At 39.4% G+C, this 27,246-nt stretch overlaps 2 protein-coding genes and 2 long non-coding RNA genes across 13 annotated transcripts in view; 1 reads left to right on the top strand and 3 right to left on the bottom strand.

Annotated features, from left to right (window-relative positions):
• Nucleotides 1–8,325, top strand: part of LOC129779772 (protein winged eye) — a 619,088-nt gene extending 610,763 nt beyond the window's left edge. For all 10 annotated transcript variants that reach the window (XM_055787460.1, XM_055787461.1, XM_055787459.1 and 7 more), the window contains 2 exons: nucleotides 6,177–6,338; nucleotides 6,407–8,325. In XM_055787460.1, coding sequence (XP_055643435.1) covers nucleotides 6,177–6,338; nucleotides 6,407–6,649 — 405 coding nt within the window. In that variant the 3' untranslated portion in view covers nucleotides 6,650–8,325. The remainder of the gene's footprint in view (nucleotides 1–6,176; nucleotides 6,339–6,406) is intronic.
• A 2,084-nt stretch (nucleotides 8,326–10,409) lies between these two features.
• Nucleotides 10,410–16,787, bottom strand: LOC129774157 (uncharacterized). Its single transcript, XM_055777852.1, has one exon. The coding sequence runs from the start codon at nucleotides 16,785–16,787 to the stop codon at nucleotides 10,410–10,412; it is 6,378 nt and encodes a 2,125-aa protein (XP_055633827.1).
• A 680-nt stretch (nucleotides 16,788–17,467) lies between these two features.
• On the bottom strand, nucleotides 17,468–18,702 carry LOC129779070 (uncharacterized). Its single transcript, XR_008743555.1, has 3 exons — nucleotides 18,259–18,702; nucleotides 18,154–18,203; nucleotides 17,468–18,091 (listed from the first exon to the last, which is right to left on the bottom strand). It is a non-coding gene; the product is annotated as an uncharacterized LOC129779070 (long non-coding RNA).
• A 261-nt stretch (nucleotides 18,703–18,963) lies between these two features.
• LOC129774653 (uncharacterized) lies at nucleotides 18,964–19,788 on the bottom strand. Its single transcript, XR_008742746.1, has 3 exons — nucleotides 19,730–19,788; nucleotides 19,447–19,527; nucleotides 18,964–19,387 (listed from the first exon to the last, which is right to left on the bottom strand). It is a non-coding gene; the product is annotated as an uncharacterized LOC129774653 (long non-coding RNA).
• Between the last annotated feature and the right edge of the window lie 7,458 nt (nucleotides 19,789–27,246).

Here is a 27,246-nt window from a genome sequence, read left to right as displayed (position 1 = left end):
CATTTCAGAACTTTCGCAGTTCGAGAACTACGTAAACATGAGAGATGCAATAATTTCAGAGGGAAAAGTAGAATACAATGATCGTTTGACAATTCTTCCGTTCAAGTATTTTGGTAGTCCTAGACATCATATCAAACGTACAAGGACGGTCATTAAATTTACTTGTAACGAAGAACATAATCTATTACAATGCGTGAATTGATTTTACATGGCAACTGTTCAAACGTTTTACTTACAAAGCATATATGTTGAATTCAATTGAATTCGAAAATTATTTCATTCAATCGATAATTCAATCAATACAGTACAAATGCTTTTCAAACATTTCAAAACTTTTTCTCACCATAACATTGATCTACGGGCAGAGACGAATACAACAAAATATACGGCTCAAATCGGACCATTCCTTCCTCGGGTTTTACGCTTAGCATCACATTTGGGCCTTCCATTTATATTTATATAGATAAATGAAAAATTAAAAACAAAAAAAAACAATCAACTCACCATTAGCCATCAATATCACTCAGATTCTGTTCTCGACTAAATTCTCTTGTTTCGTTCCTCGAGCATCATTTTCATTTTGAAGTGAAACTTTTCTTTCTCTAAGCGCAACCGCTTTTCATGCAATTCATGTGTTTTGCGAGCGTATCGAGCGCAATCCGAGACACGCTGCTTCATCTTGGAAAGGTCGTCAGGTTGTTTCTCGAGAAAAGGTCTCCTATAATTCCGCTTTGTCCCTTTTTCGCGGCCACGCATTGTTGAATGACTTCTTCAAGTGCCGCTTTCGTGGGATGCATCAGCAGGAAACGATTCATCGATCGTTATATTTGGTTCTATTATTTGGACCTGGTCAGAATGTGTAGTCTCATCGACAACCATGGGTGTGGAAGGCACACTGAGTCTAAAAATATGTCCAACAATGTTGAAGGAGAGTATGTAAATTATGATAATATATCAAGAAATAAATCAATACTATACCGTCATTGTTCACCGTTCTTTCTAAAGAATAAGATGGATAATGATTTCCTCTACTTTATTAAAAGTATGTTGAGTATTAGGACCACCTCCAGTGCGTGTTATTTCTTTTCTTTTTTTGACGTGGGACTACGTCTAACCGGAATATATGGAGGATAAAATGAAAACCTAAACACAGAACATGCAGGAAAAAATTAAAGATTTCGAATGCTTATAGCTCGAACATTTCGTACTGGATAGGAGAGATGTTTGCATCACTTGATAGGGAATATTTCTACGCATCTATCGCAACTAACAAAATGTTGTTTTTCATTAGATAAACAATTGAATAACTGTAAAATATTAGGCGTTATCTAAACGCCCTAACTGCATCGTTTTGATTGGCCCGATTTACGGTTTCCCTAACACAACCATCAAAACCAAGCAGCCTTGGGGAAATCGGCATTGCAAATACATGAAAGTAGGGGGACTTTTGTTCTCATCGAAAAATGTTCCCTAACACAGACTTTAAAACCAAGCAGCGAAATCGGCATTGCAAGCACACGAAAGAGCCTAGAGGCGAGTGAACTGAAAAGTTTAAACCCTCTTAAAGCCAAAAAGAAGAAAAAGAACACACGAAAGTAGGGGGAGCTTTTGTTCCCACCGAAATGTGTTCCCTAATAGAGATTTCTAAACCAAGGTGCCTGGAGAAATCGGTATTTCAAATTCATGCAAGTCGGGGGTAGTTTTGTTCCGACTGGAATGTGTTTCCCTAACACAGACTTCAAATCCATGAAGCGTGGGGAAATCGGCATTGCGAATTCATACAAATCGGGGGTATTTTTGTTCCGATTGAAATGTGTTTCCCTAACACAGACTTCAAAACCGTGGTTTCTGGGGAAATCGGCTCTGCAAATAAATGCAAACTGCGAGTTCTTTTGTCCTCGCTTGCCTTTGTGCAGAGTGGAATATGTCTGTCCTAACATGATCTTCTAAACTTAGGAACCTGGGAAAATCGTGCAGCCACTAGAAGCGAATGAACTTCCCAGTTTCAAGCAAATTCGAGATTCGAGAAGTATGTACACTTTTGGGATGTAAACTTCAGAGGGAAATGTAAAATAAAATAATCGTTTGATAATTTTTTTTTGTCTTTATTGGAAAGATTTTCAGCCTTAGGCTGGTTCATCAAACGTTTGATAATTCTTCCGTACATATATTTTGTTCTAGTCATCATACCAAACGTAAAAGGTCCGTCATTAAATTTACTTGTAACGAAGAACAATCAATCACAATAAATGAATTGACTTTACACGGCATTTGTTCATTTTTTTCACTCACAGAGCAAATATATTGATCTCAAATGAATTTGGAAACTGTTTCATTCAATCAAGAATTTAATCAATACAAACGAATGATTGCTCAGCTAAGGTAGTTCCACGTGAACCTTGCGGTTATATCATAGATATAACCCACTAATTTTTTTGCTACAATTTTTTTTTTTATTTGTAGTTTTTTGTCGGTCCAAACCTGAAAGTTGAAAACAGAACATTCATTATCAATTGGTAATCCAAAAAAAAGCAAACTCACCTTTTGCCATGCTGCAACGGTGCGTATGGGAGGACCCAAATTATTCAGTGAATTCTTTATTGTGTTCAATAAAGCAGTTATTGATTTCCTATAAATGTATTTACAATCCCTGGCCACATCGAGATTTTGTTCCATGATGGCCAGAATGCGGGAGAATTGTTGTCTATTTGTTTTTTTATGCCTAAAATAAAACAAAGAAATATTTTTAACTAAAATACAAGAATAAATAAACATTTGCACTTGCTCTATTTTGCGTGATTCAATTTCACCTCTCAAAATAAGGTAAATGATTTTGGTTTGCCCAGTCGAAAAAATGATAGTTTGTCCACTTTTTTGAATGCTCTAATGTAGCACACCTTTGTCAAATCAGGTATTCGAATGTTTCAAAACATAAATTAAATATTCTTTTTCATGATTTACAGTAGTTTTATAGTATATTTCTACGGAATTACATGTTTTAAAGGATTATAAAATACACCTTCTATTTTTGTCAATGCGCCCCTCATTCGAGCTAACTTTTAATCGATCACCAAATGATTATTTGGCGCGTATTCAGACCTTTTATGGATTATAACACTTACAAATATTGTAAACATCATGCATGCATACCAATTGTATCAGGTTTACATCGTAAAATCATTAAATTAACGCATTTTGATTAATTCAATTCTGATCATGAGTTGTCCAATTCAATAATGTTGTTTTGTCCAGATTATTTCAATGGCAACCGTTTGGCGTGCTGCAGTTTGTTTATTGTGTCCTTCGCGCATAGCTGAAATAAAATTTATCTGTGTTGAGGGTAACACTTTTAAAATGCCCAAGAAAAGGCAATATTCTGGAGATAGCCTAAATAAGGAATGGATCAATATGATGACAGTAAACTCAGGCAATGATAAATCTACTTGAAAATTCGAATGTTTTCATTCAAAAATGGTGATTTCTAAAACCTGACAAACCATGTTCATTTTTTGGACAAACCATGATCAGAGGTGGTCAAACCATGATCATAATTCTTCTTTGAGGAAAATCGTTAAAAAACATAAAAATTTGAATAATTTCAACGCCTTATGGTAGTATTAGCAACTAGAGACTTGGGGCTTTTCAACAAACCCAAACTCTTACCGATTACATTTGATTTTCATGGAGAAAAATCGATTTGCATTCACTAGTTGCGTAAAAACACCCCAAATCGGACAAACCAAGATTATTTACCCTACAAGTGAAAAAAAATACATGAACTCGCTCTGTTTGCCCTGAAAAGAGAGTTTGGTGGAAACCCGAATAACCCCGATGAATGAACTCGGTGTATTCATAATGAATTCTACCAAATATTTGCAGTTGCGTGTGAACCGGAGTAAGCTTGTCCTCAATTCACTTTGCTTTCACGTGTAGTGTATTCGGAAATAAGGCCCATTTATACACATGATGTTTGTCCCGAGCCACAATATTTCTAGCCTACTACACTTTTTCTGACCGGTTGTTTCTGTTGCAGTTGTTTTCTGGGGCTATTTATTCCGGAAACCTATTGAAAACATTATATTTTCATTGTTTTGATTTTATTATTTTTCTACACATCCTAATTTTATATTCAGGTGCCAATTCGGTTTGAAATTCCTATTCAATTTGAACGAGGAAATTGTTAAAACAAACAACTAATTAACTTGTTCTAACGGGTGGTAACTAAAATTAAGGAATTTCTTTCGAAAGCTGTTGAAAAAGACAAACATACTTGAAAAAGATCTGATTTGTTGAAATTAAAGATACATTGTCCATTTTCCAGTGTTGTTGTCGATTGCTAATTAGTGAACATTCGTAAACGCTCCACAATCCTCCATTGTTGGGGATCTTAGGATATGGTTACTTTATTCCCGGTTTTATTCACTTATTCATGAAATTCTATAAAAAAAATGCATTTTGTGTTTTTTGCGTTGGTCAGCCTAATCAAGGCGTATTATTTGACATATAAATCTCAACCAAACACTAGAAAAATGACTGAAGTTTGATATTGAGACGTTGAGACGGCGATGTTTCTATAGGAAAATTTGGATCATTAAAAAAGGGAAAGAAGTGTCGAGCTTGACATGATACAGTCGATTAGATCGCATGACATGTCAGAATCGGTTGGAAAATTTTATGCAAAAAGGGGCTTTTTTGTTTCTTTTTTTTTTGTATCAGTTTGATTCTCAGATAAGCAATTAGCAATGTGAAGATGGGTTCTGACTCGACATATCGAAAGCTTGTAAATTAGTCGAGTCGTCGTTCAGATGTGTTTGTTCATCTTGTTGATTCGAAGGGTCGATATCCCTTCGTTCCTCTTTTTATCCGGAAATTGTAATGCAACTCAGCCAAAATTTGTCAATTTTGTAATTCTCCTCAAATGGACATTAGCAGAACAAGACAAACATTGAGCTTAATATTCGGAGATAACGCTTGCATTAAAATAATAGACAATTTCGGATGGTGATAAAAAACTACAAAAAATTTAAAAAAAAATCCCGAAAAGCATAATTTTATTGACCATGTTTCAAAAATGTTTTGCCTTCCGACAGTTGCCTGGAACATTCGCCATTACTTTCGAAAAACATACTTGCTGGCATGTTTTTCATAGCTTTATTTATCAGGTCCTCCTCCGTTTTCGCCACGAAACTGTTGGAGTAGACCCTCCGCTTCAGGTTTTCCCAGAAATTCTTGATGGGACACAGCTGAAGGACTTTCGGATGGTTGGCGGATGGAACAACATCGATCTTCAAGCGGTCATCTCCTTCAGCGAATTCTTCGCGTAATGAGCGGAGGTCAGGTCCAGCCAAAACACCACATCCTCGTAGTGTTGCGATGATTGCGATGAAGGAGTCAATTTCTGGCAGTCACTTTGTGCTGTGAATCTCCCCATGCACCGCAAGTCCCGAACGGAAGAAGAGCGGCTATGACATTCCCTTTTCGCTGTTCGTTAGCCACAGAAGCACCTTCTTTGGAAACTAGGTGATGGGCATGTACTCCACGTGGGAACATACCTCCTTGGAGAGGGACGTAAAGTGTCTGATCCCTGACAGTCGTTGCCCGTCTTGATGATGTCCATCTCCGCTAGGTATTTTCTCACTGTCTGGCCCGATGCTCCGCCCCCGGGACGATGTAGCCACCTTTCCATCCATCTTCTACTTTAGCTTCAGTCGCAGTCGTGTAGCACCATCGACCGACACCGTTATTTGAATGTTCTTATTCTTCTCCAGAGGCGTAAGGATATTATGGATATCGGAATAGGCGTATTCGGCGGACTCATTGTTTTCAACGATATCCCCTTTTTTAACCACGGGATGGACCTCCCAGTACGCACAAACCATGGAGCGCTTCACTATTTTCGCCATACCTTCGCATTTCAACTGATCAGTTGTCAAATATTGCCAGGTGTCAAATTTTGTTTGAAAACTCATCGCTTACTGATTGCCAATGCACAAGTGGTGTCATCACCAGATTTTAAGGTGAACGCAAAATTGGTAAAATTTGGCCCCTTTTTTTTGCAAGCGTTATTAATTGATTTGATTAATTTGATTTTCACATGTGTTTTGAAAATTTAACCTTCAACTGTGAAGTGTCCATCAATTGAGTAATCAATTGAAATTTTCTCTTCTATTTTCTAGGTCGGCGACAGTGCCGTCTTCCTTTCTACTGGTCGGCCGGATCGGCCGTACATTGGCCACATCGAGTCCATGTGGGAAACATCCACCAACAATATGGTGGTCCGTGTGAAGTGGTTCTACCATCCGGAAGAAACCGAAGGGTGTCCGAATCTAAAGTATCCCGTAAGTTCTATCGGTCCTCTTTCTGGCCAGAAGAAATAATAACAAATTCATTCCATTCCCATACGCAGGGTGCCCTCTTCCAGTCGCCCCACGAGGACGAGAACGATGTGCAGACGATCTCGCACAAGTGTGAAGTCCTCTCGCTGAGGGACTACACCGGTAAGTTTGGATCGGACCCAAAGCAGTACAGTGCAATCTACGACAACAACGATACATACTATCTGGCCGGTTACTACGATCCGACGGTGATAACGATCAAGATGCAACCGGAAATCGAGGTGCTGTCGGGCGATGAGAAATGGGTCAAATAAAGTGAACCCAGTACCGATCTTGTGATTCCATTGTGATGCAATTGAGAGTGTGCAATTTTTCGACGAATTTTTTTTTTGTTTTTTTTATATTTGGCAATTTTTGATGCGATCTATCGAAAGTTTATGAGTGGGCAGCAATGGCAGTCCCACGAACATCCCACAAGTCTACATTTTGTACATAGACCAGAAGGGCAGCACGGGAGTTTATTGTTAGAAATTCAAAGACTTTCGATTTACATAGGATAGTTCTCTAGTTGGATGCTCTTCAAAAGAACTCCGCTGCGAGAAATGCGCATGAAAAACATACGAAATAATAACGCTTTATAAAAGCGAAATAAAATGTAATAATATGTAAATAATGTGTATTCTAAATTTAAGTAACTTCCAATTTCAGAGACAGGCAGCAAATACACTAGAGTACTGTGGCAAACAATCCCTGAATCACAATCTAGATGTCAACATTTATCTAATAATCTAATGTATTGATATGAAAACAATGAGAGTGGTAATATATTTTTCTACTTGAAGAGATTTTAATTCCTAGCATCGATCATGGAAACAAACAACCATGTAGGATTACTAATCAGGCAATTTTGGAAGAGCTTTCGGAACGAAATTCAAAATACCTCTGCTATACATTACATCAGTGATGAGCAAAAAGTAAACAAAAATACGCAACAACAAAAAAACAGAAGGAAAGTAAAAATATTTTCAAGCGATATTCAGCGCAAAAAGAAATAATTTGAGGCTGAAGCCAATCGATCCGGGAATCTATTCGTGTGTTGTTCCGTTTTATTGGTGTACAGCAGGGGTTACAATTATGTTTGACGGCGTTAGAATCGATGGAAAATTCAACTTAATATTTTCTACTTAATCGAACCATTTTCAACTTGATCTCTTTAAAGATTATTGGTACAATGAAATCTGTTTCAATCATAGTATTAACACGTAATTGTTGAACCTAGCGTATAGATGCAGCACTACAAAGTAACAATAAAATGGAATAATTTATTCACATTCAATGAACACAAATAAAAATCTCACAGAGGCCCAAAAAGCAACCGATTATTGTACCACACACACACACACACATTCACTAACATAACCAGTAGCAAATTATAGAATTTAAAGTTTAAGTACACATTGATTGGAATTCGAATTGTTATTCTACAAACTTTTCCCGACTGCTAGCAGCGAGCAAGGACAAACTCTGAGACAAACGGAACCCAGTGGCAAAGTTTTAGCGCAATCACAAACGATTGCTTATGGTTGTAAATATAAATTTTAGTTTGATGTAGTTATATCAAGAAAAAAAACAGTAAACGAGCTTTTTGCTATGCTACAAGTTTAGCCCATATATTGCGTACTCCCTTCTGACTAATTCGTTCTGTAAATGTTGAGTTGATCACGTTTTCTAGCGCTAAGTTTAGGTGTTTACTGAATTTTATGCTCTGCTGATGTTGTACTCAAGAAACAAAATCAAAATACATGAGAAGATAGAGGAGAATTGAAATGAGCTATCAATGGCGAGAGAGGCATTACGAAATAAGTAAGGTGATTGGAGTATAAGTCCGACCGTTTTATTGGCTAAGCGCAAGCTTAATTTCCATGTGTAATCTGTTTTTATTTTTATTGAATTATTGTATAAAACAAACAAATAAATCCGGAACAAATGAGCGGTGCGCGTTGTTATTTCCCGAGGACTGTTTGGTGCATTGAATCATCTTCATACCGGTATGCGAGGAGACGATTGTTTACTAACATTGTTTTCACATCCCCTCTGATTGCAGCTCTTTATTTTGCGTTTTGGTTACCAACTGTAGTTATTCATCGATACCTAAGATAAGATCAGACAATAGGGGATCTTTTACGGACCAAATTTCAGTCAGATACGGACCAAATTTCTGTCAATCGGTGAATTTAATGAATATTACGATATTTAGTTTAAAGGAAATGAGAAGGAATTATATGCAAGTTTATGTATGTCATTCGTCAATTTAGCTTCGTTAGGTCCCTAATGCGATTTCATATTTCGGATTATAATTTCCATTGCTAAGAAGAAATGGAAAGTCTCATCATTCACTATGCATATGGGAGAGTTGTTAGCTCTAGCTCGTAAATATGAAAAAAGAGATGGTTGATACCATTCAGGTTGTGTTTTACTGACTACCAATTGTTACACTGCTGACATATTCTTTCCCGCTGACTTATTTTGATGATGTAAAGAGCTATATGGAACAACGAATTTTGTTCTGTTCTGTCGAGGAAAGTTTTCGCTTTATCGACGGTGTTCTCATAGTCGAATTCAATATTCATGTCATCCACATAATCATTAAAATTAGATGAAGCTGAAATTCAATATGATGTCGAGGGTGCTTCATTGTCCATCAATTTCTAGGCTGAACATTCTTCTCGCTGCTTTGATACCAAGTCTATCAATCCAACAAGATGTTCTTGTGTATCGGCTGTATGCGAAGCATTCGGTACTACGGTCATGTATTGCGAAAGAGTCACGATTTTCACGTTGTTCCTGAATTACAACGGAATTAAGCGCCGTTGTTTTTCACGAATCAACGAGAAAAGATTCTCCGACAAACTTGGACGGGTTGTTATGGACATCATTATTATATTATAGATATTATATACTTATTTTATCCTTTAAAACATATTTTTGAGATTGCCTTATTGAAAATATGAAAAATCATTAAATTCGCACCAACCGAATGTTACGATTAATAAAAACAGAAATTTAAAAAAATCGGAATTTTGTAATTTTTGGCAACTCTGGCATCTTCATGTCATGGCTTCGTTTTTGTACGACGAAGAAGAGTAAGAAGCCAGTTGTCTCATCCAAGACGGGTCTATGGTACTAGGTGAGGCCGTTTCGTCACTAAGTTGGTTAGGGGAGTGGGATATGAAAACAGTACGGAAGAAAGCAGAAGGGGAATTATTTGCTTGTAGCGCGAAAGAGACAGACTGATCACGAGCGAGCTTCGGCACTAGCGTATTGTATTTTGTTTACAAACAAAACACAGTAGACTTCCAATATGGCTGAAGAGTGGTTTTAGCAAGTTGGCCCACCTTAGGATATACTTCTAGGCGCCTTGGTCTCATCTTGTCTTAGGTGTACACACACTGAGAGGAAAATTTAGTATATATGACGATTTTTTTCGTAAATGTTACCAATTCGTTAGTCATTTTCTACCCTACTAATCATTGGTATATCTTACAAAAGGAAATTGGTAGGCATTATTTTTATAGGATGGTGGGCATGTTGGCCCACCATTGGAACTGTTGGAAATTGCCAACAGATCTCCGGATTGGAATCTTTCCGAAATAATAATAACACAATGGTAGTGATGTGATTTATTATTATTTTCCTGAAATATAATTAACTTTAGAATACATAGTATACTAGAATATTTAACTCACGTTTAGTCCTTCTATGTTTAATCAAAATAGGATATTTTAATTTATGGAATTATTATAATATTTTAATTATGGAAAATTTCATAAAATAGGATAAGACCTTGAATACCGCTTTTAATCAATACAATATTTTCTTTGTGATTTTTTCTTTTGTTTCTTTTATATTCTACTTCCTGTTTTGGTTTCTTCATCTGTCAATCTTACCACGGACTCGAGGCAGGTGTGCGTCAGTGATTGTGATGGTGTGGTTGCTGGTCGAGACTGATCACAGTAGAGGCGCGCTGACGTTAACGCCAACACTCCCCCCAGGTACGTCGACCATTCGGTCTACTTACGCTCCTCCGCGCCGCACATCTAGCACAGCTAACTTGGCTACCGGACGCTCATATATACCAGTCATTGTCCTCACAGTCGCAGACCTGGGTTGGTGATCTCGTCCAGGATGGACGCAAATAATTCTGCCTTTCGGCCAGCAGTTCCGTGGCATCTTAGGATCGGCTATCACCACTATATCGTCCACTTCGATTGGTTTTGTATGGACGAACCACTTGGTACGTCGAGTTATTTCAGACGAGTAATCGCTTACCCAACGCTTCCAAAACAAGTTAGTCTGAACTTGGGATAGTGTCCAGCCTTGTTTTAACACGACATCGCTGTCATCGAGAGTGCAGAGCGGTTTAATTCCATTCGATGACCCAAGGAGGAAGTGGTTAGGTGTCAAGGCAGGAGCTGAGTCGTCGTCAACTGGAACGTGAGTTAGCGGTCGAGAATTGACCGTGTTTTCAATTTCGGTAAGCACATTCCGCAGGACCTCATCCGACAGCTTCCGTGCGGGTAGAATTGCCATCAGGTTTTTCTTGACGGAACCAATCAACCGCTCCCAGCTGCCGCCCATATGCGGAGAAGAGGGTGGCAAAAACTCCCACTTCGTTTCGCCATCCACAAATTCTTTCATCAGATCATTTTGGTTCACAGATTTTTCCGCTTCCCTCAGTTCTCTGTTGGCACCGATAAAATTGGTGCCACGGTCGCTATGAAACACCCGCGGTTTGCCTCGCCGAGAGATAAAGTTTCGTATTGCCATGACGCATGAATCGGTGTTGAGGGAATGAACGACCTCGATATGAATCGCTCGGATCGTGAGGCAAGTTGCGAGCATTCCCCATCTTTTCTCAATTCGACGTCCAATAACAATTTCATATGGCCCAAAAAAGTCAATGCCAACATGAGTGAATGGGCGTTCGAAAGCAGCAAGTCGTGCTTCGGGAAGGTCAGCTATGATAGGTGGACACGGTATAGCCCGGTTATTCTTGCAGAGTTGGCAGTCTCCACGTACTTTTTTGAAGATCATGCGAAGTTTCGGTATGCTGTATTTTTGACGGATCTCGTTTATCACGGTTTCATGGTTTTGGTGATGGTATTTTTGATGGTAATGACCGACGATTAATTTAGTGGTGTGGTGGTCACGCGAGAGTATTATTGGATACTTGGCATCTTCGGTCGCATAGTGACATGCAGCGATACGTCCACGCATTCTTATTATTCCATTTTGGTCCATCCAAGGTGTTTTCTGGTGCAATGCACTAGTCTGGGGAATCGGATTTGAGGTTTGAGCCGAACACTTTTGCTGCTTTCGAAGGATGACAATCTCATCTGGAAAAGATTCTTGCTGAGCTTGACGAATTAGATACATTTCGGCAGACAACATTTCTTGTCCAGAAATTGGTCCACTCGCGATTGATTTCTTCAGGAGCTTCAACCTGCAATTGGCAGGAAATCGTTGAACAAAGGCGACTACATTGATAAGCCGTTTCCAACTGGAAAATTCCCTTACGCAAACTATAGGTTCTAGAGATACGAAATGCGCTAGCACACTAGGGCGAAGCTCCAGGTCGGTGGTTTTCACTGTAGTACTTGAACGTGGCCAATTTTCTTCTGGATGTCGCAAAAACTCAGGACCTTTGAACCATCTAGCTTCCGAAGACAGATCCGGAAGCCCTTTCCACTTCGTCCCTTCATCCGCTACGTTTAGGTTAGTTGGCACATATCTCCATTCGGTCATTTCTGTGGTGTCTAAGATCTCGCTTACTCGGAACGCAACGAAAGGCGAGTAGCGGCGATGATCTGAGTGGATCCAACACAATACGTCTTGTGAATCCGACCAGTAGTAGTGACGTGATATATTCACCGATAGTGCTCCTGATATGGACCGAGCAAGCCTGGAACCAATCAAGGCCGCTTGAAGTTCCAATCTAGGCGTTGAAAGGTATTTTAATGGCGCAACCCTCGTTTTAGCAGCTACTAAGCTGCATTCAACGATGTCATACTGGGAGAAACGCAGATAACAAGCCGCAGCAACCCCGCTGTCGCCGGCGTCAACAAATGTATGCAGCTGGATATTTTTGCAGTCTGAAGTGACTTGTGCGCGATAGCACCGCGGAATGCTAATTTTTTCAACTTTCGGGAGGACTTGCAGCCAGGTTTGCCACTTGTCGAAAAGAGAGTCGCTAATTTCGTCATCCCAGCCGATCCCTGAACGCCATACGTCCTGAAGCAATGCCTTCAAGTACATGAGGAGGTGAGCGATAAGACCAAGTGGATCGAACATGGACATGAGAACCCGCAGCATCTCTCTCTTAGTGGGATGCCGTTGTCCTTCCAGCAGCGCTTGTCCATAGCGAGTCCAACCGACCTTGTAAGTAAAGGTATCCGATTTAGTACACCACCACATTCCAAGCACTTTCTCCGTGGCTAGTTCTGGAGATAAGTCAAGGTTCTTCTCTTTCGTTGGTTCCACTTGCAATGCCGCTATGACGCGTTTAGAGTTGCTGATCCAGTTACAGATCTCGAATCCGCCTTTCGAGTGCACCTTCTTTACCTGTTGGGCAAGTCGAATCGCCTCATCTTCACTCTCGACGCTAACCAGCATATCGTCGACATAGTGTCGTTTTTGTATCACTTCTACTGCCGCTGGAAAATTTGCTTTAAAGCGTTCCGCATTAACGTTTTTGACGTATTGGGCACTGCTAGGGGAGCAACAGGCGCCAAAGGACATCACCTGCAGCACGTAAACCACAATTTTACCTTCTTCATCGTACCAAAAGAATCGTTGGCAATGCTGATCTTCTAAACGCATAAGAACTTGCAAAAACATCTCACGTACATCTCCGGTGAGACCTATCCGTCCTTCCCGGAACTGAATCAGAATCGTGAACAGAACGCAGAGCTGATCAGGACCTTTCAATAGAGCGGAATTTAGTGATACTCCATGAGCGGAGGCAGCAGCGTCCCACACTATTCGAATTTTCCCTGGTTTATTGATATTTGTAACGGGGAAAGTGGGCAAATACCAGACTCGCTGCAGTGGCTGTTTCAGTTCTTCATCGGAAAGTTTTCTGGCGTATCCTTTTGTGACAAACTCGCTGATTTTCTGGTTAAGCGCATCCGCGAGCTGAGGGTCTCTATCCATTCGTGTTTTGAGGCATTGAAGTCGGCGTAGTGCCATTGAACGACTGTCTGGTAAACGAACAGAGTCGTAGCGCCATAATAGGCCGGTTTCGTAGCGGCCACCCTTGAGCACGGTCGTAGATTCTAGCAGAAACTGGGCTCGTTCATCTTCTGCAGACAGAAGCGTTTTTTTTGGTTGTGCGACCCCCAAACTATCAATTGCGAAATATTCCTTCATCGCTTTGTGTAGGTCCTCATCCGTTCGTTTTTCACAAGGGCACACGTGGAAAATTGAGTGCACTAGATTGGTAGCGTCGTCCTGATTCCCTCCTCCGCAGATTGTCCAGCCTAATCTGGTCTTAACAGCAATCGGCTGGTTTTGTGTTCCCTCTCGGCTTTTCAGAACTAGACTGAGGTGCTGATCCTTCATTCCAATCAGTATTCTCGGTCGAACATCTTCGTATGAGGCAATTGGTAAATCATTAAGATGAGAACATCGCTTGCGAAGTTCTTCTACGTTAAGCGTTTGTGGTGGTAATAACAGTTCATCCACTGTGCGTACGCCGTTCAAGGTATACTGCTTGGATGGACGGTGTGCTGCTGCTACAGTAAGACTGACGGATCTTGAATTGTCTTCTCGTCTCTGTGCCCCGCCAGTCCATTGTAAACACAACGGTTTTTTCTCTCCTTCGAGCATCAGTTCATCAGCTAAATCATTATCGAGAAGTGTGAGCGCCGAACCATCATCCAAAAAGGCAAATGTCGTTATTAAACCGTGCTTTCCTTGAACAACTATCGGTATGTAGCGGAATAGAATTCGGCTGGATGTTACCTGATGAGTGTGGCATCCGTGTTCAGATGTACTCGTTCCTGGAGAAGATGGATTATTGCGCTGAACCATCGTAGGTTTATTTGCAGAAGCTGCTACTGGCTTAGTGGAGGATGACGACGCGTTTTTCTGGTCGTTATGTAGCAGCTCATGATGTTTTAACTCGCATCCGTTTTTTCCGCAGAGTTTAGCTTGACATCCACCATTATGTCGACGTAAGCACCTCCGACAAAGTCCGAGGTCTCGGACTGTAGCCCAACGTGCATCACGAGAGAACTCTATAAAATGCTTGCATTTGGCAATCCATTTGCAGGTTCCTTTGCATACTGGACAGACATCGTTGAGTGCATTTGGTTTGTATGATGGAGTGTTATGATAATTTGATGAAGTTTCTTCCGAGTGTGCGTTGACGTAGGAATTCCATTTTTTACTACCACGAGTCTCATTCCGAACGGGTGTTGGATCAGAAGTGACATTGGGGATAATTACGGCGCTAGCGGCTTCCGCTAACGTATACAGCCAGCTGCTAAACGATGGTAAGTTGATCATGGGAAGCGTTTGCCTATGTTGTGCCCAATTTAATTTGATAGCAGGTGGTAGTTTGCTGACGAGTTGATGGAGAAATGTTACATTATAGAAGTATTCCTCCAGTCCACACGCGTCTACTGTCGCACAAAAATTTTCTACGTGAACAGCAAAGTCTACGAGCGTTTCTAATTTATCCTCCTTCAGTGGTGGAAGGGAATTGATCTTTCTAATCAGCGAACTAATAATAACCTCAGGTTGTCCGAACAACATCTTGAGCGTCGATATTACTCCGGTCACATTGGAGGGATGCATTAGTCGGCATTTTACCGCTTCGTATGCTCGACCTTTTAAGCTCCGCTGCAGGCGAACTATGTTCTCCTCGTCGGTAAACCCACACATCATTGTCGTACTGTTGAAGGTGGAGAGGAAAAGAGGCCATTCCTCAGGGTTCCCAGAGAACATCGGCAAGTCTCTCGAAATTGCTTGACGAGCGGCTAATTGTTTGCGGGTAAGCGGACACGGATCATAATGTTCTTCGTCTCGATCGTTTTGGTTGGATCGCTCAGAACCTTGATGATTAGACTGTGTACACTGTGGTTGGAATGATGCACGAGGATCCGAATTAGGATGACAGATAGGATGTGAAGGATTCAATTCTGGTCGCGGTTGTTGCGAAACAGGATATGAGGGCCTTGGGGCCGAAACTGGATCTGGTCTCGTCGATTCTGCACAAGGAGGCGCAGCAAATGGATCTGCATGTAGTTGATGCAGGGTCCCTATTCGGGCGCCAGGGATTGGGTGCGTTACTAGAGGTCTTCGATCTGAGACAGCCATTGGAACGTTGAGGGGCTGCGAATTTAACCTCGTGTTTTCTGGGTTCCGTAGAAACTCAGGATCATTCTGGATGATCATAGACCGCGGCGGTTCTGTTTGGAGGGCCGGATGAAGTACACTTGTATTTATAGGTCTTGGTGGATCGAATATCGGCATCGGATTCAACAACTCCGTTACATGGAGCGCTTGGGGAAGGCCTATGCCGGGAAGGTTTATGTTCGGCTTCGGATCTTCCATGGTTGTTGAGTACCCTTGTTGGATTTCGCTTAAATGATTGGCCGGATCAATCTGGCTTCCTTCCGCAGGATTCCGTTCGTGCACTTTATGTTGATTGCTGCTAGCTACAACCCATTCTTTCACTCGTGTTGCAGACACACCGGTAACTGAGTTATTTTCGCTCATAGCCTCCTCCAGCAGCTGATATTTCTGTTCCAGGTATGCCCTTTCCTTCCTCACCGATTCTGCTGCAATTGTTCGCTGAAGCTCTGCTTCACGCAGTTCTACAATTCTCAGGTCTTCCAGCTTCTGAAGTTTCAGTTTTGCGACAGCTTGCGCGGAGCGACTCGATCCAGATGAGGTAGCTCTCGGTGCGTTTTTCTTTTCGCGTTTTTCTTCCCGCTGGACAGTTGCAGCGAATGGTACATCGAGAACAACGTTTGCATGACTAGTACCGGATGTGCTAGGAAGGCAAGTTGGTGCATGTACTTGCACGAATTTGGTGTTGTTGGCTTGGTGATGATTTTGCTTCTGGTCTCGTAGTGGTGGATCTCCGACTTCTGGCTTCGACGACTGTTGCTTATGACTACCGCCTAACTGATCGGCTGTATCAGAGGTTGAAATCGTAGTCTGGACACCGGTTGCGGTTCCGCATTTGGTACAGCTCCAGGGATGATTCTCAACCTCCTGCGTGACACCGACACATTGGAAGTGATGCCATTTCCGGCAATTGTCGCACATCACCATCTCGCTGGTGTCTTCTCCTCGGCATACCTGACATGTGTGACCGGGATGGGACACCTCTAAATCTTCTGTGGCCACCGTTTTCACGCCACCATTCGTGCCTTTCACCATTGTATTCGCCTTGTCCGTTTTTGACCGCATAGATCTGGCAGACATGACTGATGATTTTGTCCTCTTTGTTTCGTGTATAAACGAAAATAATAATATGTTGGAAATTGCCAACAGATCTCCGGATTGGAATCTTTCCGAAATAATAATAACACAATGGTAGTGATGTGATTTATTATTATTTTCCTGAAATATAATTAACTTTAGAATACATAGTATACTAGAATATTTAACTCACGTTTAGTCCTTCTATGTTTAATCAAAATAGGATATTTTAATTTATGGAATTATTATAATATTTTAATTATGGAAAATTTCATAAAATAGGATAAGACCTTGAATACCGCTTTTAATCAATACAATATTTTCTTTGTGATTTTTTCTTTTGTTTCTTTTATATTCTACTTCCTGTTTTGGTTTCTTCATCTGTCAATCTTACCACGGACTCGAGGCAGGTGTGCGTCAGTGATTGTGATGGTGTGGTTGCTGGTCGAGACTGATCACAGTAGAGGCGCGCTGACGTTAACGCCAACAGGAACAGCATCAGTGAAAACGTTGTTTTTTATTTGTAAGAGATAATGATAAGGGATAATGACATTATGTTGTTGATAATTAATTCTTATTTAAAAAGCTGTCCTCAATCATACATTATCATTGACACAGTAATTTCCTACATCCTACATTCTACATCTAAACATTGCTCGTGCAGATTTAATCGCAGCCTCGACCGAATCAATCTCATATGTTCTTTCAAACCCTCACTCATCAAGCCCACATTCCGTTTTGCCTGCCAAGATCGGGTCGATGAAATGTCAACAATCGACCTCAAATGCTGCCACCTTGCAATCGAGTTATCGACCTTTCATATGCATTCATCGAACAACTTGACGCCACTTTTTTGCCAACATGTGCAAGGCGTCGACCTGCATGTAACGCTGCTTCCAACACTGATCGTCTCTTGTTTGTATTGGTTTGTTATGAAACATGAAAAGGAAAAACATTGATCGATTTTAATCATTTTATTCAAAAAAACACAAAATGCATATAAAATATAAACAAGATATATAATGCAATCGGTGCATTCGGGTTGTCTGGATTGACGATTCGAATCCAGCTCCTTTTTCTCCTTGACACACATGTGGCTGAGGAGGTTTCTTCAATGTGCGCGAAGCACGAGATCTCCGATATGGAAAGTTGCTCGAAACACTATCGATGGTCAGGTCCAGATGCTGCTGCTGTTGATGTTGTCCCCTGGAACAGCCACCATGGCTTGGAGGATACTGCTACGGGAAAGCCGATGCTGTTGACTGTTGTAATAGAAGTGGAAATAAGCACTGTGGTGATGGGGGAAGTCATTTTTCTCATTCACCAGTTGATGGAAGCAAAAAAGCCACATCATCCGAACGGGTGTATTCATAGCTGAAATAAAATAAAATAATTAGTATTTTAAAATGTCTGCTATCTAATAGTATACCTGGTAAGAAACCACTTTGGGAGATCTGATAATGTCACATCTTGCGTTTGTGATTAATTTCCACCTGTGGCGAATCTACACCGTCAGTCTCCCCACACTGTTGATCTGGCTTAGCATCATTCAATTCAATACCGTTCGTGTCCTTACTTCGTTGGTAGAAATGTCTCAGAACGGAATAAACTTTCACTGATATGCATCTGCTCAGTTGTTCCGTATCGAAATTCATTGCTTGTTGTGCCTGCTTCTGGGCAACGTTGTCCGGATGCATATGAACTAGTTTAGCTTCCGTGTTGGACCCAATTGCGTTCAGGAATGCCGCCGGTAGCAATCCATTCGTTCCAGATTCATAAAGTAAAAACCTATCTATTCCACAAACTCCAAACTGAAAAAATATATAAAATAAAAAACAGAAAAAGATTCCATACTCACCAGTTATATGATCCGGTTGTTTTGGTGTGAGATGACAGTTCATCGTTGAAGAAAAAGTGATGCCGATTCGTTTTGTTAATCATTCTGTATTTTCGACCAACGAATTTTCGATGTTACGTATTTGGGGAATAGGCATGACAGAATGGATTTTCAAAAGGAATAAACACACTTTTAAAATAAAAATTATGAACGAACATTATTTTTCTCAAATGAAATTAGTACTCAATGTAAATGAAAATCACTATTGCATGCAAGTGATGAAAAAACGTCATACAAAAATTATGCCTAAAGATAATTTTATATTATAAAGGTAAGTTTTTGTGAGAATATCTGAAAATTTATAGAAAATAATTTAAACTAAGGTCAGGAAAACGTACTTCAAGTAGATAAATAAAGCCAAGAAACAATTTTCATACAAATTCTACCAATTTAAAACTGCCTTCGGGCCGACTAATCTGATAGAGAAAAGGTTCCCTCATACAAACTAATGGCGTATCCAGATGTCAACATCGTACCGAATAGGCACCAGCGTTACGGTCGGTGTTAGGTCGATGATTTTTTCGTCGATTGGATTGTGGGAGGTTTTGCTCCTTTTACTGTTGCACATTTTCATCCTTTAGGACAGGAACAACTGATTAGTTGGCAGTTGATGGGACCAGATCGCAGTACATTTCATCCGCATTATTTGCGCTCCCGTTTCCTGATGTATGATTATGGTTAGTTATAAATATGGGTTTGTGATGAAATATATGTGGTTACCTGAGATTTCTTTGTGTTGCACATGCTCAGTCTAATATACATTGAATAGTCAACTGTGCAATTTTAATCCAAGATTAGAAGCTGAAAATTAAAAGGGAAAGGATTGTGTTGAAGTTTATTTTATAAGATTCGATGTATTAAGATTTCAATACAACGAATTGAACTTTTGTTTTTCCGCAGCGAAAACAAGTTCTCGATATATTTGTGGTCGAGAATATGTTTTCGCCGAAGAGAAACAGAAGTTACATATATTTGAATATAATAAAAATAAAAAAAAACTTACCTCCGAATAGCTTTGTTTCCTCAAGAGGAATGACGACTGCGAAGTACGCACATTACAGTTCCTATAAATGAAAACAATCAAGGTTACACATGCTATGAAGTAAAATATACGAATCTTTAGTAGGGATGTGTATTGCATAAGACATCCGTTTTACAAATTTTTGGTAATATTTACAAAAAATGCGTACATTTTACCAAAGTTTCAACTACTAAAGATTTGGTAGTTGCATTTACTAATGTTTTCCTCCAGTGCAAGACGAGCAAGCTTGGGCACAAGCGTATTGTGTTTTGTTTACAAACAAAACACAGTAGACTTCCAAGATGGCTGAAGAGTGGTTCTAGCAAGTTGGCCCACCTTAGGATATACTTCTACGCGCCTTGGGTGTACAGGCCCATTTATAAAGCCGGGTTCAGACGGTACGAGTAAGCATACGAGTCGGTTTAGTCAGTTACTACAGTGCACCTACTCACACCGTGTGAACACATCATGCCAGTTAGCGTCATGTGTGATCCGGCGTGCGAGCTACTTCAAAGTTTCTTGAATTTACTCGCACTCGCATCCTTCAAAACGTCAAAAACAGAATTTAGCGTTCGAATCAGGAATGCCAAATGTAAATAAATGTCTATTTTTAAGATATTTGAAAATATGCGAAGATATTTATAGACCCGAAAATTTTTGGAAAAACAAATAAAACACTCATATTTTCTAAACTAAATCGTTGTTCTTTTGTTTTGCACACTGGCGGGGCACGCTTTCTTTTTGAGATAGTTTTTTTGAGAATCTCTAATATAGAATCATTATCAGTAACAATTTTCATTCAAAATTCACCCACAACTTGCAAAAAAAAAAAATTATTCTAAGAAACAGAATGCATATTCAATCTGAAAAAGTCCATTTTCATTCATTATTTTAATTTTAGAAGTGTGTTTATTCCATTTGCAAATCTACTGGCATTTTTATTTGACAAATCGGTATACGAAGCTGCTGGCAAGGCGAAATAAATAAAATTCAAAAATATTTTAGACTGCCATTTATAGCATCACATACTTCCAGAATTATGTTAGCTATGGATGCTTTCGAGATTCTAAAAAATATTGAGAACAATCTGAACGGTATTCCAGAAGAAAGGCACATCAATGTCGTTTTTTAATTTCACTCTTGCAGGTATAGTATCCCTCATGAGTGTATCTTGGCGTTGTATTTTTGGACCAATGAAATCCAACAGTGTTTCCACTTATTCAGGTGGTTTTCTCAACACTACTATGTAGGGGAGGTGGGGGTAAAACGGACATGTTAAGCAGAGCTTCAATTATATCTTTGGAAACTCTTTTTTCCCAATACTTTGATGCAGTTTCTTGCAATTCAATATACTGTTTTCCTACCTAATTGGCCAAATATTTTACAAAAAAAGTGTTTTTCAATGTTTTTCACTGCAATTAAAAGAGACCGAAAAGTAAAACAATTTTTTTCAATGTATGTACAGGGTTTTCCATTTGGGGGCTTCCGAAAGTATACAGCCCTGCGCTGACAACCGTTTGACATAGCTGTCAACCAAAGTGTCATATCGTTAGTTGAATGTCTGCTATTTTACAATATGGATCGTTTTAGCATCGCACAACGTGTTAATTTTGTTAAATTACTCTATAAAAATGATGAAAAACCGGCAAATGTTTTTCGAGCATTACGGACGGATTTTGGTCGTCAAGGACGGCCTACAGAGCACAAAATCGCTAATGTAGTGCGTAAATTCGAACAAACTGGATCCGTAGCGGATATTGTGAAACCTGTGCATCATCGTAATGTGCGTTCGGCCGAAAATATTGCTGCTGTTGCTGCCAGTGTGGAGGATGACCCGAATGTTTCGATTCCACGGCGTGCTCAGTAATTGGGCTTGTCAAACACATCATTGTGGCGAATTTTGCATTTGGACTTGCATCTACATCCATATAAAGTCCAACTGGTACAAAAATTAGAGCGTGGTGACCATGGAATGCGTCGGGCATACGTCGATTGGGTGAACGAACAACAGCAGCAAAATGCTGAATTTTCGCATCAAATTTTCTTCAGCGATGAGGCACATTTCGAGCTCGGTGGCTATGTGAACACCCAAAATTTCCGTATATGGGGCTCAGAAAATCCACACGTGATTGTTGAGAGGCCATTGCATACGTCAAAAGTCACTGTTTGGTGCGCATTATGGTCTGGTGGAGTCATCGGGCCGTATTTCTTTGAAAATGAGGACAACGAGACGGTAACTGTGAATGGTAGGCGCTATGGCCGCATGTTAACCGATGTTTTTTGCCACAGATTGAAGATATGGATACGGATGACATGTGGTTTCAGCAGGACGGGCCACGTGCCACACAACACGACCGAACATGGCCATATTGCGAACGAAATTTGAGGGACGCATAATTTCGCGTTTTGGTGATGCCAATTGGCCGTCCAGATCACGCGATTTGAACCCGCTAGACTTTTTTGACGTAGGACTACGTCTTTCATTTCTATACCGGGGTGTAAAATCAAAGTTTCGAAAACGAAAGCGTTACGCCGGAGACCGAGATTTTGAGTGTTAATAGCTCCTAAACAACTGAACGAAATGGTATGATAAACACTTCATTCGAAAGATAAAATGTCTACGCGTTCTATACTTGTTACTTTGTGATCCAAAAACTTGTTTCAATAGTCTTAAATTTGCTTTCAAAATAGGCTATTGAAATCACCAATCGGTATATAAGCGAGCGCCGCTCGGAAATCCACTCAGTTCTAATTGAACAGCGATTGGAGCATGTTGTCGCTGTTGTGGTGAAGCTCTTCATTTATCATGAAAGCGCGGATGAACGGTGTCACCAAGAGCCTGTTTGTGCACCTTAGGCCAGAAGGGAATCCATCAGGAGGAGAGTGATGCTACAAACGGTTCCCCGGGAAGATCTCGAAGCAGCCGCTACACACACACATACACGCACGGAATTCTTTCCGATTGGATCGAGAAAGATCCGGAAAATAATCTGCCAGTTCCTCTAGGAATTTAAAAATACATTCATGTGAAAGAGTTTATTTGAATGTTTTCTATCCATGTAACACTGTGACCAAATATGTTTCAATCAAGTGCTATTAACAGATGGTTATCGAGTTAGCATTAACCACTGGTGGGCTTCCAGTATCGAGGAAAATGTGGAAATATCTAATCGTTACTGAAAATAATCTGCCAGTTCCTCTGGGAATTTAAAATTACATTCATATGAAAGAGTTTATTTTAATGTTTTCTATCCATGTAACACTGTGACCAAATACATTAGGTTTTGTGATTTTTCAATCAATCGCAATCAACAAGATAGCTTCTGAAGATTATTCTTCCCCATCAGTAGGATATTTCCGTATCCAATATTGGATGCATAAAACCTTGTGCCTCCAACGTAACGCTCTCGTTTTCGAAGTTCTCCAAATATTCATTCATTCAGAATGAATTCAGATTCAACTTCATACAAATGATCTCTAAATCAACGATAGTCCTACATCACCCTTGCGGTTATACCATAGATATAACCCACTTCCTGTTTTTTGTGGGGTTATGCGAAAGACCGTGTTTATGAAAACTCTCCGCAAACTCTTGAACATTTGAAAGACAACATTCGTGAAGTTATGACCAAGATACCGCCCCATATGTGCCGAAAAGTCATCAAAAATTACCTGTTCCGGATCAAGGTGTGCGAGGAAGCCCTAGGTGGACATTTGAATGATGTTGTATTTCACACATAATGGCATAAACCAAACTTCAATTTGAAATAAAAGTTTCATCGAAATTCGAATTCTAAGTGTGTTTTATTTCAATTTACTTTCGGAATTTAAAGTTGGAGAAGCTCGCGAGAGGAACAATTTTATTTAACCAAGGTCTGAACTCATCCCGAATGACCGTTAAATGATGGAAAAATCGAATTAATCCACCTAGAAGTGATATCGTGCTTTTCAGCAGTATAAACGGACAGACTCTCAACTATTTTGCTTTGGGTTCCAGTCAGCTTCTAAACAGTCCACATTCGGCGATTTGATTTCCTTTTATAGACGCAAGGCATTCCTCAGGAACCTTAGGAACAGATTAAAAAGACTTTTCACAGTCCATCTCACTCTAACTGGCAACTGTCCCCAGCAAACATTAAATCGCATAACAAGCGTATATACAACATCATATGCCCTAAAATTTGGTTGGCATATAATGCGCCTAACTGGCATATGCATGCAAAAGTGGAGGCCATATACATACATGGCAAATGCTTACCGAATTTGTTTGGATGAATATGCAACTTTGACCGGCTATTATAGCGACTTTTGCCATACTCATATACGATTTATTACAGACACAGAAAAAAAAACAAGAGGCGCAAAATATGTTCGTGAAATGTTTATTATAGCCTCACGAATCGCCATTTTTATATATGAGTATTTATGTTTGTAGAAATAATAATTGTTTGATTGAATTGTGTTGGGAGTGGAATATGAATGTTTGAAATGGCACAGATTGATGTTTGGTGAAAACTGCTCCGATGTGGGTTCGAACTCCGGTCGTCTGGATTATCATCCACCAGCTATCTCGCGCGGCTATCTGAAATTTAATTCAACAGCGGTTAAAACTTTCGAGTGCATCAGCATTTCTTTGACATTTCAATATGATGTAATATGTTCTTTATTAGGATCTAATATGATTCACTGTTTCATGATTTTCTTCAGCATGCAACACGATTCGCTACAGTACTGAATTGATTTAAATTATACGCTTATACGACACACAAACTGCATTAGCGTAATATACGCATATGATTCAAATTAAATATATTTTACGACAATGTGCATCAATTTGATAATGGTATTTAAAATCGAGTTTTTACATTTAATGCGATTTCAAATATACACGATACATACTTTGATTGATATTATATGCGATTATGATTTATTCGGATTTCTTGTAAGACTTGACACGTGCCAAATTATACGATTTAATGTTTGCTGGGTATTCATGAATTATCAACGCACCTAATACGACTTTTGCCATACTCATATACGATTTATTGCAGACATAGACAAAAAAAGGCGCAAAATATTTTCGTAAAATGTTTATTGTAGCCTAATAAACGAATCGCCATTTTTTTATATGAGTATTTATATTTGTAGAAATAATAATTATTTAATTTACTTGTGTTGGGAGCGGAATATAAATGTTTAAAATGGCACAGATTGATGTTTGGTTAAAACTGCTCTGATGTGGGTTCGAACTCCGGTCGTCTGGATTATCATCCACCAGCTATCTCGCGCGGCTATCTGAAATTTAATTCAACAGCGGTTAAAACTCGCACATATGATTATGATATAACCTAATACATTCTATGCAGTAGGATCAGTCATTCCTGGTTGCCGATTTTATTATTTAAGAAAAGGATCTTTGATTTCCCTATCATAGAAACCAAATATATAATATCATTGAACTGGAATAATAAAAAATACATGAATATCAATGAAACCATCTCAATTTTAAATTATTTTAATTACAATTTTCACTGTACAATATGTTTTCTCAATCATATCCAACTAAATTATGATCACTATTATAATGAATATAATAAACCAATCTGGCAATCTTGCAAAGCGATGCGATGCAATGTGCCAAATTCGATGTGGTATATATCTAGGATTGGCGTTCAATGGCGTAGTTCACTTCGTTTTGCTGCATGTTTCGTTAGAAGGAATGTTTGTCGTTGTTACTTTCATCGAACATCAGCAATTTCGAGTGCTGATATGCAGAAGTTCATTTTTGTAATGTGTCCAGACATTGCTGTTATGAAATGAAACTTGGCAATGTTAAAGCATTTCATTGACATTTCAATATGATGTAATATGTTCTTTATTAGGATCTAATATGATTTACTGTTTCATGATTTTCTTCAGCATGCAACACGATTTACTGCAGTACTGAATCGATTTGAATTATACGCTTATACGATACACAAACTGCATCAGCGTAATATACGCATATGATGCGGATTAAATATATTTTATGACAATGTTCATCATAAAACTGATATTTATTATACCGAATTGCGACTTAATTTGATAATGATATATAAAATCGAGTTTTTACATTTTATGCGATTTCAAATATACACGATACATACTTTGATTGATATTATATGCGATTATGATTTATTCTGATTTCTTGTAAGACTTAGTACGTGCAAAATTATACGATTTATTGTTTGTCGGGTCCGTTTTACCCCACCAGTACAATTATTTCAATAATTTAAAATTTCCACTCAAAAATGAATTTACTTTTTCGTACATATCTAATATCGCTTCTCTATTAACTCCCAAACCGAAATATAACCATCAGCGAATTGAATTTTGATGTAGGGTTGGGGAAAAAGAAATGTCGTATTTCTGATCGAAATTTGACTCTTTATCTAACATACTTAAAATTATCCAATTTAAGTCAAATATGCGCCGTTTTGTTCGCAAACTTGTTGTCATTTAGAAGGCAACTTCATTATCCCCCCCCCCTTATAACGATTGGCCTACCAGTACGGGGTGTATCTTCGACAGCCACTACACCAGAACGAAATCAATCAAACCAACGCTGTGCTGTGCGAATCGTTACAGTATCGGGTTCATAAACTACACGAATTCGTTGTAGTTTTACCTCGCAAGTAGTAAAAACGTAAAATATGGCGAACTTCTTGCTTGGTGGACTCTATCTTTGACGCGTTATAACTTGAGACTGAAAAGGACAATCACAACACTGTCAAAACGACACTTGTAGCACAGATTGTCGTCTTTAAATAGCCTATAGTATGACCCGATGCGATAAGTACAACTCAAGATATGTTTAAGTGTAACCCAATATTAAACCACTCAAAATGCTTAATATCGAAGCAGCTAAAATTACATCCACACGCGGAATCATGCATGATTTTCGGTTTTTGTTTCCCTTTTCGACTTTTGGTCAGTATTCATTGCCATAGGGTGACTTAAATATTATAGAATAACATGTAGAAGGTGTTCCCATTAACAGAAATCTGAAATTCAAAATGTACACTATACAAATCAACCACCTGTCCATATCACCCCCACTGTCCGTATTACTCGCGGTTCCCCTACTCTAGAGGATCATGTTGCTCCTTTTCCTTGCATCCAATTCCTGGTCCTAATTCTTTTGCCCTTCTGCTTTTTCGGATAGTACCTTTAGTTCGAAAACTGCCAATAGAGAAGTCGATTTCAGATCAATTATCTGTCAAATTCGGACCTGATTGCTGTTTCTGACTATTTGATGGACATTTGAAAAATCATCTGGCATCCATGGTAAGTCAATGCTGTAGTATCTAGTAGAATTGGGTGATCTCGGATCGATTCTTAGAAGATCGATCTCTTCCATTCCGATTTCCGATTTTTTAGATCGATCTTTTGTACTCGAGAATATCGCGAAAATCGATTTTTTCGATCTTAGAAAAAGTTTTTTTTTTGTTTTTTTATCT

This window comes from Toxorhynchites rutilus, chromosome 3 (genome assembly GCF_029784135.1).
Source record: "Toxorhynchites rutilus septentrionalis strain SRP chromosome 3, ASM2978413v1, whole genome shotgun sequence".
Taxonomy (NCBI): Eukaryota; Metazoa; Arthropoda; class Insecta; order Diptera; family Culicidae; genus Toxorhynchites; species Toxorhynchites rutilus.
This window is presented reverse-complemented; position numbering and strand designations above follow the sequence as displayed.

Bases quoted from the DNA above. Each gene is read 5' to 3' on its own strand.
- LOC129774157 (XM_055777852.1), bottom strand. From the start codon at position 16,787: ATGGTGAAAGGCACGAATGGTGGCGTGAAAACGGTGGCCACAGAAGAT.